The sequence below is a fragment of the Equus przewalskii genome, chromosome 22 (genome assembly GCF_037783145.1).
Source record: "Equus przewalskii isolate Varuska chromosome 22, EquPr2, whole genome shotgun sequence".
Lineage (NCBI taxonomy): Eukaryota > Metazoa > Chordata > Mammalia > Perissodactyla > Equidae > Equus > Equus przewalskii.
Genome location: NC_091852.1, coordinates 35,579,329 through 35,593,365, shown reverse-complemented (window position 1 = coordinate 35,593,365; position 14,037 = coordinate 35,579,329). Strand labels below are relative to the sequence as shown.

The window sequence follows — 14,037 nt, the reverse complement described above, 5'->3', positions numbered from 1 at the left end:
ATCACACAATTACAGTAAGTGTAGCATGTGCCCCTGGGAAAAGCAGCTGGGAGTGTGAGAGGAACATTAACGGGGAACCTAACATAGTTGGGGGTCAAGGAAGGCTTCTAAGTGACCTCTGTGCTCACCTGAAGGAACTGTTTGCTTGACAAGGTGGAGGGGAAGGGGCAGACTAATTATGCAGGGAGCGCCCTTTAAGCCATGTTAAAAATTTAAAACTTAATCCTAAAAGCAATGAAAAGCCACTGAAGGGTTTTATGCAAGATAATGATATGATCAGATTTGTCTTTTAAAAATAACACTCCGGGGGTGGACAAGAGTGGATGTGGGACCTACACAGAGCATATCTGCAGATTCATGAAAATTAAACTGCCTTTGGTCATCATTTCAATCGGAACTGAGTTTCAAGAAAATAAAAGATGTGTATGCTCCACAATCACAAGATCGGAAAGCCAGAAAGCATTAGTCTAATACAAGATACTCTCAAAGTACCCTCAAAGCATTAATGTCTACTGATTCTACTGGCTTGTCCATGTAAATTTGTTAGTTGGCATCAGCCTCTGTCCTGACCTAAGCCAGATCTTGCTTATTCAGGAAGAGCATACAGTGATCCATACTGACTGACCCAGTTCCTGGGCTCACTGTGAGGCTGAGTGGTCAAAGCATTTACCAGCCTGCATGAGTTTGGGAATATTCTTTTTGCTCTTCTGTGCCCAAGGACTGGGCACCTCTGGGTGTCTGCTAGACACCTGCATCCCTTCTCAAGGACACTTCAGTTCTAAATAAGTGTAGTTGACCAGCTACCTTTTCATGAGGGCTAGAGCCAGTGTCTGCTCTCAGGGCGAGAAATTCATGGAGGAACTCTATCATAAATGAATTAAACACCAATTGTCTAAACTCTGTAGAATGATTATATGAAGTTTTGTTGTGTTCTAGACTCTTCTAGGTGACACTTATTTGTATACGTATGTGGCCTGCCCATAAATAAATGCTTTTCTGAAACCAACCTGGGATTGCCTGGTGATGGCCTTAACTGTTCTTGGTGGCAGATGTCCACTTGATTTTTGAATAGCCATAAAACCAATATGTTGGCAGCTAAGTAGCATATTTAGCATTTTATTAAAAATGTGACATTTCTAAAAATTCCTATCTCCCTCAATTAACTCCTCCTGTAATCTTCTTTATTAAAATAAAAATAAGTCTCAAACCCACAATTTGTTTCCTTTCCAAATTTCTGTTGGACCTGCTCTGAAGGTGAAGGGCCTTCTGCACCTCAGTGAAGCTGACCCCATTCTTCTCAGAAGCAGGATCGTGCAACAGAAAGTGCAGAGGCTTAGGAGGCAGTCAGACCTGGGTTCCAATCCCGGCTTCAGCCCCACCTAGGTCTGTAATTTTAGGAAAGCTTCTTAAATTCTCTGGCCCTTGTTTTTTCCTGCATAAAATGAGGCTGGCCTACTGTATTAGTTTTCTAGGGCTGCCAGAACAAATTACCACAAACTGGGTGGCTTAAAATGAGAGAAATTTACTCTCTCACAGCTCGAGAGGCCAAAAGCCTGAAATCAAGGTGTCAGCAGGGTTGGTTCTTTCCAGAGGTTCTCTGGGTGAATTGTTCCTTGCCTTTTCCAGCTGCCCCTCGGCATAGAGCAGCATCACTACAACCTTTGCCTCCATCTTCCCATGGTCTTCTTCCCTGTGTCTCTCTGTATCTTCTCCTCTCCTTATAAAGACACCAGACCTTGGATTTAGGGCTCACTCTAACTCCAGGATGAGTTAATCTCAAGATCGCTAACTAATTACCTCTGAAAATACTCTATTTCCAAATAACGCCACCGTCTGAGGTTCTGGGCGACCCTAAATATTTTGGGGAGGTATACTATTCAAGGCACTACAACAGAGCATCATTACTTTATGCTCAGGAACACATGGGTCCCCACTGACAGTCTGTGCTACATTGGATTTTCAGTCCCTTTTTTATACTATGAATTGCTCAACTGTGTTTTATTTTTACAGTCAGAAAAAAATGGTAACTTTTAAAGATGAGACAGTGCATATAACTAGCACCATACTGAAAATGTATTAGTGTTCATGAAATACTCTATTTTCCCTCCCGTTCCCTATATTTATCTTAGCCCCACAGCAATGCGTTACTAACACAATTCATGTGGAAATCCCAGGAAATCAGAGAGCACTTCAGAGTTCTATGCAAAGATGAAGACAGAAATTCTTGTCCCTAAACAATGATTTCTCGTGGTGAGGCAGGGTGAGCAGCTCTCTTTCCAGAACTTGACCTATTACAGTTCAAACACTAACGAACAGACGTACATCTAAGAGACCCTTTCATCTCTGTAATATTAAGGTCATGAAGAAGGCTCTAGGTAAAATATTAGAAACTTGATTTGCTATTTTCTGCCTAATTTGCTAACCATCTGGTCCATGTCAGTTAAATTCCTGGTTATGATAGCTTACCATATTTACTTCTATATGTTCCTTCCTCACATAATCCCATCTCTGCTGTATTTTAAGACACAAAGAAAAGAAAAATCAAGAAGGTTATTCCCAAAAAGTTTATCTTCAAAACAGCAGCTGTACAGGTTAAATGCAAGCTGCAGCCAGGAGGAGGCAGTAGAGAGTCAGTCAGCACTTTCTATCACACGCACCCACTTCCTCTTATTCCACACCTCCTTTTCTTATCTCTTGCCCACTAATGCTCAGTATCCAAATACACTGGGGCTGACAGAGTGCCTGGACCGTCTTCCCTACGACTGCCAAAGACACTGGAATCTCAACCTGCAACTCCCAAAGAGTAAGTCTTAGGAGTGGGCAGTTTTCTAAATAACCATATGTCTCACATAAATACATTCAGCCTTGCTTCAAGTTTCTTCTGTACAGGAAGAGTAGTGAGGAGGTCCACAATGCAGGCTGCTTTGCTCTGTTATACCTCATGCCTAAGAGACTGCCCCAGTTCTGCCTGGTTCTCTTTTCAAGGAATAGCTCCATCATCTCTATCGTAACTTTCTTCTTAGAGTGTAACAGGTTAGCAGGAACAAACGCTGATCTGCGATGTGCTTGGAGAAGAATCAGAATTACGAACAACCCTCCAAAGATTCAAGTGATGCTATTTAAACAGAAATCCTCCATATTTCACAAAAGCTAATCAACTTCCTACTTTTTCACGCCTCTGGAAATTACTGTATTATCTTAAAATTATCCCAATTTTCTTTCTTATCATCCCTTGAAAACTGAAGTTCCATTAGTAACAGCTCGCAGCTACCCTGATATTATGTGCCACCCAAGCTGTCCACACAATGCTGTTTGTTAAATATACCACAGTCAGATATAATACCATAGAATCCTCCAGTTACTTCAATGTGAGCCTTAAAAAGCCCCCGTTCCCAGGCAAAGTGCTACACCTGAAGTCGCTGAACCTCCAGAACACTGGGCTGAGGAAGCAGAAGCACACCAAACCTTAACTATCTATCAAGGAGAAACTACAAGTCACCTGGAGGATACCCTGAATGCAGAAAGTGATCCCTTACCTGGATTGGGTTGAAGGTATTCAATTGTCTTAGTCATTATTTCCATCACAGCCCTACTGGTGACATCCACTTTCTGAAATGAGAAAATAAATATTCTAAATGACAAAAATTATCAGCTTTAGAACTCCAGTTTTTGCCTGAGTAGATCGACAAGCGCTGGTGGTGCAGCAGAGCAGCAGTCCTGCGGGGGAAGGCGAGGGGCTGGAGGAGCTCCAGAAGTAGTGACGGCTTTGCATGCAGCTGTGTTCCATCAAGATCTGGAAAACCTGTTTATCCAAAGAGGAACCTGGTAATTTCCTAAAATTTATTTCAAAATATACTTTATTATCTTCTGGCAAAATAAATTGGAGATAGCTTCCTCTTCCCATAAGTGGCCAGAGGTGGTCTCTGAAAATGGTTCGCTATTCATTTGACTCAGAAAATGCCACGAAATCATGCAAATCAAGAGGTTCAAATCTTCATACTTACTTTAAGAACACTCGTGAAACTGCCCAGGCCATGGAGAGCATTCATATCCCGAAAGCCACCAAGTGTCTGAAAGAGTCACTTTACAGAAGCAATGTGTACCATTCCATTATTACAGGGCTGGAGTTGGTAGGTGTGCCCAGGCCAAACAGTAGGGCCAGACACAAGTTCCATGACCCAGTAAGAATCCTGAATTTTTGCTCTACAGGCTTAAAAATGCAGAAAGCAATGCTGAATGTAAGGATTTTGATGTAGAGATTCTGGTCATTGAGCATACCCAGGAGAACAAAACCTCCAAAGAGGGCCCCGGACTTACAGAGCTCATAGTTGGATCATCCCTGCCATGAGCTTGCCCTGCCACACTGACATGTCTCACACAGTGAGATGATCCTCACTGGAAAAGAGCAAACTGTTCCTAAACCAGAAGAAGAAGTTGCATAGAAGAAAAAGATACCCCAGAAGAAACCGAAGAGAGAAAAATGTATGGCCCAGGAATAAATTCAGCATAAAATAAATGTACATAACAGTAAAAATAATAATAATAGTAAGGTAGAGATAATAAATCATATTTTGCCCAGAGGCACTGACTGGATGTCCGCAGTGGGCCAGACACAGTAGCGGATTTCACTGCCCTAAAGAAAGAAAAGTGCAGGGGCCAACCCAGTGGTACAGCGGGTAAGTGCGCACATTCCACTTCTGTGGCCCAGGGTTCATCAGTTCGGATCCTGGGTGCGGACCTACACACCGCTTGCCAAGCCATGGTGTGGCAGGCGTCCCACATATAAAGTAGAGAAGGATGGGCATGGATGTTAGCTCAGGGCGAGTCTTCCTCCGCAAAAAAGAGGAGGATTGGCTGCAGATGTTAGCTCAGGGCTAATCTTCCTCAAAAAAAGAAAAATGCAACATCAATTCTATTTATTCAAGTAAGAGAAGGACAGTTTTTATTTAACTTCTGAGAACTCCTAAGTATATAAAAATCTTGACCCAACAGTTCTAATCAGTCCTTGAACTTTTGGTTAATTCTAAATAGAGTCTATCCCTGCACAATTTTGAATGGCCAGTATTTGCGTCCAGCAGCTCAGCATGTCCTCTCTCTGTGGGCCCTTCTCCACACATGGAGAGGCTGTGTAAGCTGCTCAGCACAGTTAGATCCTCTCTACATTCACCATGGAATCCTTTTCTTATCAGCATGTCTGGTCCATTCATTCACTCTAGAGGGTAAATGACTAACAAATAAATAAATATCCAAAGTATGCACATCGAATATATAAGTATGAGTGAAAAGAATTAACTTTTGATGGTGGAATTTCAGATAGCAATTAAGTCCATGGGAACTTTCATTTTAATTGGGGTTCAATGGCCCCTCCCTCAATTCCAAGAAAGTTTTCAATAACCTACTCCATCTACATACAAATCAGCGTATCATGGATGGGTAAGCCTTCTTTTTCACAATGAGAAACCAAAATCATGACCCATCAGAAGATTTTATCTTTCAGTTTGAGTTTTCAGTACTTAATAATTTCCCATTCTATGGTAGTCATAGTATTGTGTGTGTAAGGAGTTTGCCTTTACTGCAATTAACAAAGGAAAACACTTGTTCTTATGAGGTCATCATGGAATAAAATTACCTTAAAAAGCAGTCCTATTTAAGAGGTGCCCTCCTACATATGAACCCTGTACCATGTTCTTTTGATTGACCTGAGTTTTTAAGACGTCTTAAATTTGGGTATGTACTAAGAGTTTAGTACTGAGGTGAACAGTGATCTTCTGGAGTTGTGCAGTGCAGGACTTGTGCAACCACACATGGAGGTCCTGGAAGTATTAGCAGAATGCCAACTAACCACTATGCACTCAATGTCATGGAAATGATTTCAAAGGCTGTATGCAGAACAAACATGCTAGAAGTCCAGGTTACATGTGTGATAGGAGGAAAACACAGGTGTCCTGCTGACCATGTGACAAAGATTAAGGAATCTGGCACCAAATGTATCCAAAGGTCCTTTGTGGCCATGATGGGAAGAAAAAGTAATTCCAAGGTCAAAATATCTGAGAGTGCCAAAGGAACTGAATTGTCCAATGACCATTTGAGATTCGGAAGTTATCTGATGTTAGGAGACTAACCAATTTCTAACTTTCCGTCATCTCTTTCCTCAGTAATAATGATAACCACCATCATCATAAGTGCTTTCTATTTTTCAGAAATTGTTCTAAGGGCTTTAAACATCTTTACACATTTAATTCTCAGAAACCCTATGAACGTGCCCAATTCTGCCTCCAGAATCTGTGTTCTTAACCACTAACCTATACTTCTTGAAAGCATAAGCTCCCTGTAGAGAGACAAGCAACAGGGACAACTCCCAAACTGAAGAGACACGAAGTCAGATGGGGCTGGGGACTAGACAACCACACAGGACCAGGAGGAAAGCACCTGCCATCCATTTTCTGTTTTTATTTTGAAAGTCCTCAAAGTCTGTGGGAACTTCATCCACAAGAACTATCCTGCCGTGGGCCTCTGAGACAGGAGGCCTCCCCCGTGCTAAGCTGTCTGACCAGCACCCTCAGTTACACAGCTTCTCTACAGAGGCTGGGCACCAGCAGTGCAGATCTTGAGTGTCCAAAGGGAGGTCAGCAAGGAAGGCGTGGAAAGCTATGGAACCCCCCCTCCCCTCGGGGCTCTGTAAATAGATAGCCCAACTACTTAGGCTCTACAAACAGAAGCCACTAGCTTAACTAAAGCTAGTGATCTCAGGGGAGCTACAGAGACCGTGAAGATACCAATATTAGAGCAATAATTTTGGTCCCCAGAGTGGGATTCAATCTTAGAAGGGAAGCAGGAATACAAAGTACCCCAATGTCCCCTGCGGTTGACCCAAGTCTCCCAGGAAAGAGCCCATACAACCCCAACTCTAGCTAAACTCTTTTGATGAGAGCATAAAACAACATTCACTTGAGGTCCACCTCTGAAAACAAATCAGGACATACCCCAAACAGGGAACAGCTATTAGCAAATTCAGTCACTAGGATCTTGCTCTTGATTTTACTGACAGATAATCCACTTGACAGAGCTAATGAACATAAGAGAAAGAGACCAGTAGAGCACCTAGTCCAAAGCCTGGATTTTGTAAATGTGGAAATCTGAACCTAAAGAAGGAAAATGAACTCACTGAGGTCACATAGCTAGTGTGGCTATGATGGGAAGGAAAGCAGTTCCAAAGGTCATGGATCAGATGGTTCCTAAAAAAGAGGTGGAGGAACTGACCTCTCCAATGACCATCTGCAGGTAGGAAGCTGACCAATTTCTAACTTCTCTCCATCTCTGTCCTCACTAATCACGTCTAGGGCTCTTTCTGCTAAACTAAACTCTACTGCATCAGCCATGGACCGGCTGAGGTGCACTACCCTGTGAGAACCTCGAACACACCTTGATAGGCATTTGCTAGGAAAGCTATTCACATACTGAAACCAGCAATGTCTAAACACATATTCTCTGATTGACGGGCCTGATATAATTAGCATGAACTAAGATTTCCACACAAGTCATTTCTTATAACCAGCAAGAGCTTATTCCCATTTGAGAACAGCACAGTTTAACTTTGAACTTATGACATATAGCTAATGACATCCTCAGTGCCCAAAGTTGACTATTACTTGAAAATAAGTTTGATGCACCCTCAATTACAACTTCAAGTCTTGTGAGCTCCTAAGCCTTCATTTCTTTAATTAATCTCGTTTGGATGGGGGTTGGGAGCCACTAGGGAAGGATGTTTAGAGAAGGTGAAACTGTAAACATATACAAATATAGGCATGCTTTCAGGATATAAAAATTCTACGTGAAATAAGTTTTTTTCTAAAGGTAAATGCATAGGTATACATTCTTCTGGTCTTTTTTCTTCCATTTTCTCAATACCAAGATTTCAGCAATCCTCAATACTTGAGGGTCAGGAGGTTCCTCCTCCACCATCCAGTCTTGTAATTTACAACTCTGGGAAGGGAGAAAAACAGCTCTCTCAATTTTCTTTACTCACTCTAACATTTTTGTTCTTCATGCTAAGGCAAGGGTTGGCAAACTATGGCCAATGAGCCAAATCCAGGCCACTACCTGTTTTTACATTTTTAAATGGTTTGAAAAATTCAAAAGATGACTACTATTTTAGTGCACATAATAATTACGTGAAATTCAATTCCAGTGTCCTGAAACAAATTTGACTGGAACACCACCACACTCATTCATTTAAGCACTGTCAATGGCAGTGTTTTTGCTCTTCAACAGTAGAGGCGAGGATAGATCAGGGACCAGAGACGCACTCTGGCCCAAAAACCTAATATACTTACAGGAAAAGTCTGCCAACCCCTGGGCTGAGGTTCTATTTTCACTATGCCATGCTGGATTGACAGATGATAAGGATCATTTCACCAGCTGTCCCAGTCTTTAGAGACAAGAAACAAGAGAATTGCAAGGTACTGGATTGACTAGAATGGGTTATTGTTTTGACACATCTGAATATTCCTTTTTCCAGTGGAGAAAAGAGTAGTCAGTGTTTCCTGAACTTAGGTGGCAGCACACATGAACAACCCAGCACCCATCGTGGAGCAAGAAAGGACTGGAAGATATGACTGCATACTGTCAGATACTGCATTATACCACAGGCTGTCACAGGGATGCAGTAGCAGAGTTTAAGAAAAACTAGACAGCTTAAAGTGAAGCACAGATAAGTTTGCGGGTTTAGTGATCAAAAATAAATAGATGAATCAAGCACCCACTTGGATATGGGGTAACTCACAGTGGTTATGCAAAAGAAATGTTAAAAACGTCAAATGAGGGCCAGCCCTGATGGCCTACTGACTAAATTGGGCACACTTCACTTTGGCGGCCAGGGTTCAGTTCCCAGACACAGACCTACACCACTCACGTGTCAATGGCCATGCTGTGGCAGCAGCTCACAAACAAAAAAGAGGAAGACTGGCAACAGATGTTAGGTCAGGGTGAATCTTCCTCAGCAAAAAAAAAAAAAAAAAAAAGACAAATGTAATACTAAAATCTTTTCAAATTCTTAATAAATCTACCTATTAAGAATGCCCACACATCCACTTAAAGTGATGAGAACCCTGAAGGAGAACACCTAATTAAACAAGTCATAGAGACATGATGAAAACAGCATCCTGGGGAAGTTTGTCTGGCAGTAAGATACGAGCTGGTCCAATAATGATGCTTTTAAATAGCTCCCTACTGACTTGGAAGAGTTAATGTCCTGTCTCCAAATTGCTCTGCTTTATAGCAGCTTTCTTATGCACCCAGAAAGCCTGATTAATAAACAGAGTGTTGAAAACAAAAATAAACAAGGCATTAGGCTGAGATTGCCCCAATGTATTTTCTTGCTAATCTTCCTGGGCATTACCTTTAATGAATATTAGTTTGGAAATATACTGTAAACACATAGCTGAGAAGAAATTTGTCTTCACTAAATTTCAGGATAAACAGAGAGATGTCTTCAAAGCCCATCTTGTTTGGGGCTCTCACCCATCTTACATGTCTACACCTACGCCTGAGTGTCTCAGTACAGTTACCCACATCTTCTCTTTTTCCACCACACCCAGGAATAAGGCATTCAGGGGCACGACAGACGCCCATGGGTGCACTCAAGGATGTGTGTTACTCTCAGCACGCTGGCTGGGACTTGACTCCTTTCTCTTCCATTCAAGATAAATCACTAGAATTCAAGTAAGAATGACATTTTTAGAAAGTGACAGTAGTAACAAATTTCTTGCCACAAAATTCAAAAGAGATGATGCCTAGAGTGCTTTACACTGCAGTGGGAACTCTGGTTGGAGCCTCTGTTTAAACATGGGCAGGGATGGGAAATGCAGAACACCTAAGGCTCTTTTTTTAAAAAAAGAAAAACAACAACAGCTCTGGCAGCCAAAAGTTCTTTCCTATATTGAGCCTGAAGCTACCTCCCCATAGGTTCTACTCATCAATTCAAGTTCTACCACTTGGGGTTGAATGGAAGGATCAAACCCCTCTCCACTCATGACAAACTAAGCGTATGAAGATAATGACCATGGACTTCTCCTATCAGCCTCTCTCCTGCCTCACCCTGCAAACAACCCACTGTTTCTCACTCTCATATGGAATGGCATTCTTTCTGTTCTTTCCCAACATCTTGGTTTTCTTAAAACTTGAGGCTGGCCCTTCAGAAGAATTTCATTCTCATTAAATTGGTCTATAGCCATGTTTCCAACCTTAGAACACCTCCGGTTTCAATAGAAGGGATTTCCCAGGATACTCTTCAGGCTGCAATGAGAGACACTGCACCTCTTGGTTTGGACTTCTGCATTAGCCACGTATGCAGGAACAGGAGGAAATTTCAGGGTTTAGCTCAGGCACACTCTCCTCTAGGAAGCTTCCACTGATCAACTCAACCTGTGTTAGTTCTTCCATGAGAATCATCCCCAGGACAGCAAGTGCCATGTGAGTCTGCAGTCCTGTAAGCACTAATTTATGTGCTGCTTTCTTCCATCAACACTGGAAGCTCCTTGAAGGCAGGAACTATGCCTTAATCATCTTTGCATTCCTGGTGCCCAGCACAATGCCTGGCACGTGGAGGCATCTATAGATATTCCATGTGAGCAAATGAATGTAACTACACACAAAAAATACAGAATCACTGCGGCAACTGATGAAAACTTGAGAAGGAACCAGAGGTCCCCTAACTTCCGCTTGACAAAAAAATCTGCATCTTTTCAAAGAACAAATTCATACAATGTCTGAACCATGGTGAGAAATTTAGTCTGTGTTTAATAAAGCTTGTAAGCAACAGATACCTTTTAAAACTAACACAGAAACAATTGTGAGCACAGCACTTAGGAGGGGAGACAGCTAATGGGCAGGGTTCCTGCAGAGACAACACAGCCACAGGATCCCACCCAATCAGCTCTGGGAGGGGAAGGCTGCCAGGGCTAAGAGACCTCACTGCATCTCAGCAGGAGAGCGGGGGGGGGTGGCTGATTAGAGAAACCACCTCTAAGAATACCCACTTCTCTCTCCCAGGAGGGCTGCTTGATGCAAACCTCTAATTTATTTCATTTTGTTGTCTAATTGCACCTCTGAGAACACAGCTAACAAAGGTCTCTCTATCCCAAATGCTTGATGATCAGAAAACCAACTGTGGAAAGGTGATTCTTCTGTAGGCTTGGCAACATTGAGCTAAAATATTTTTGTGAGTAATAAATGAACAGGAAAGAAAAGATTTTGAGACTCTAAATCCAAAGCACATGCTTTCCAATTACCCCAGAAATCTTTAAATTTAATGCAAATTTAGCATGGGTAGGGAATGAAAAATTTGCAATAGAGCCACAGATAGGACAAAAGCTGTTTGGAATAAAATGAAATAAAATAATTTCCACACTGTCCTGAAATCTAAATCTTTCAGTTTACTTAAATATAAACCCAAATACACAGCCATAGGTGTGTTCTTCAAATAATCAGCAAAAGTTTTCTTTATTGAAGGAATATTTAGATTTTGAAAGAGAAACTTCAGAACTCATTATTTTCTAGAAAATAGAAGAAATAAACCTTGCCTTTAGACTCAGAGGGATGCCTGTGGGTCTTTGCCTGAAGTAAAACACTTGCAAGATCCTCTTTTATTCCAATTAGTCTGCAAGATTGTCATGGATTCAAAGGCTTAATTACTTGTTCAGTGATAAACTCTACTCTGTTCTCCAAATTTCCTATTCTTTTTAGTCTTATTTAAGAAACAGAAAGTCTGTCTTAGCTTAGGCAGTAACCTACCTAGTTTATTACCGTTAGTCTTGACAGATGCTAAAAGCAGGACTCAAACTCTGACTCCTTAGCTCTAAATCCCTAAATATGTGCCTAATCTGTCATTAATGACATGGCACACGCCATGTGCCATACAAAAAATTTCCTCCAGGTTGGGGGTAAACATCAAAGGATAAGGGGGAGCTAGGGAAGACTGCGTATAGACAGAGGCTGGTACAAATTAACAGACCACAGGGCTGCTCATAAAGAGGAGTGTGGAACTCCAAAATCACAGAGAGTGGAGGAATCAAAGTCAAGTCATTCTGGGCAGATGTGTCAATGTCTGGAGACTCTGATGCTGTAGAAGGATAGGCACTAGAAACTATGAACAACAGTGGCTACCAGCTTTGACCGAAAATCAGGTGGTATTTACAACTGTCCAGAGATGCGAAATAGGAACCAATGCAGACTTCGGTCCAGTGGGGGCAAGTGGCTGCCAGGCATTCCATGCCAGACTTCTGGTTGGGACTCAGGACCCTTGTATTCAATCTCCTCTCCAGTGGGTACCTATCCTATCAGTGAATTTAGTTAGAATGATCATGTAGGTACACACCACACAGTCTCATTTTACAAAACTGCTGTCTCTTGGCAAATCACCTTCTTTTCAGGAACTCAAATGTGTCCCATTCTCTCTTGCTTGCTGTTTCCTTTCTATAAACACACTAGGCTCTGCTAACTCCTACTCATCCTCCGCATCTTCACTTTCATCATGAGAATCTTCCCTGACCACCCTGTGTGGGTGAGTTTCCTCTCTTTCAAGCTTCTCTAGCGTATGTTTCGTTACCCTTGCCACACTGGTCAGTATTTGTCTAAAGTGTGCCTTCCCCACCAGGCTGTGAACTTCATGCAGTCAGGAACCTTGTCCTGTTCACTGCCATATACTTCTTGCCTGGCTCAGAGGAGGCACAAAACGAGAACTTACTGAATTCATCAATGAATTCATCAGAAGAAAAACTGAAAGAGACAAGGCAGAAAGTATCCAGGAATTTTCTTTGACTCTTCATGCAAAGAGCAAAAGTAGCTTTAGCTACTTTGCTACAAAAGACAAGTAGGGGACATCATTCCCCACCTTGTCCTCTTTCCACCTCATCCCAATTCAAACACCAGCTCCACATGGTCCCTATTTTAAAAAGTGGTGATAAAATCCACCAGGAAAAGTACATTATAACATTTTGCCTTTGTTGAGGCTTAGTTCTCAGGATAGTACAAAGGCAAGACAGGAAACTTTCCATTTTCTGTTTTAAAATACGCACTCAAAGGAGAGTATTTTTAAGAATAATAAAATGTATTCTCAGGTACCAGTGGAGAACAGTTTCCCTCCCATGTCTCCCTCCTCCTAGTTAGTTGGGCAGTTTTATGTCAAAGGGAACCCTAAGTAGTGAAGACTTACCCGCTCCATCTCCTTGAAGTCATCATCTAGCTTGGTTCCTTCAGCTCCTCCAACCTTCTCACTCACTTTCTGTAGAAAATAGCCAAAAAAGAGAATTATTAGAAATAAAATTTCTTTTAAAAATATGTTACAAGTTTTAAGCACTTTCACAAACATCATCTAATATAATCTCACAACCATTCCCCGACATGGGTGGGCAGTCTCATTTTCATAAGAGGAAACTGTGGCTAAGAAGGTTTCAACACTTACCAAAGGCCATGTACCTGGTAGGTATTGAAGCAAGAATTCAAACTTGTATCTTCTGATTTCAACCCCAGTGCTCTCTCTATTATATAAATCATTATATAACTATCTAATCACTAACATTTTCCTTTTGGAAGTTCTGAGGGACAACAGCATCATACAATAATCATTTCCCTCTGATAATGGATCTAAAATGCTACCTAGGCAGAAAATTGCTACTTCTTCAATCTATTCCTTAACAGGCAACTGAACAAATAATCACAAGCATCTATCAAACTGGTAAGAAAAAAATCAGCCCAGCTGATCTTCAGATAAAAGAACCTGAATAACAGTCTTATAAAGCTGCCTGTAGCTGTCTACATCTTTATATACATAAGACAATCCCTCTATCTATCTATCTATTAAATTTAATAAAAACAACATTAACATCTTTAATTTGTATAACTGACACATTCACTTGCAATTTATTATCTAATATGTGTAAACACAAGAACTATGTAGATAAGATATTATTCTTATGTTGCAAATCAGAAAACCAAGGGTGCATAAATTAAAATTAGCTATCCATAGTAGAGACCTTTAGC

General features: G+C 41.4%; 1 protein-coding gene across 7 annotated transcripts in view; it reads right to left on the bottom strand.

Moving 5' to 3' along the window:
* Positions 1-14,037, bottom strand: part of SH3GL2 (SH3 domain containing GRB2 like 2, endophilin A1) — a 196,885-nt gene that overhangs the window by 34,930 nt on the left and 147,918 nt on the right. For all 7 annotated transcript variants that reach the window (XM_070589747.1, XM_070589748.1, XM_070589749.1 and 4 more), the window contains 2 exons: positions 13,211-13,279; positions 3,537-3,609 (listed from right to left, as the gene is read on the bottom strand). In XM_070589747.1, coding sequence (XP_070445848.1) covers positions 3,537-3,609; positions 13,211-13,279 — 142 coding nt within the window. The remainder of the gene's footprint in view (positions 1-3,536; positions 3,610-13,210; positions 13,280-14,037) is intronic.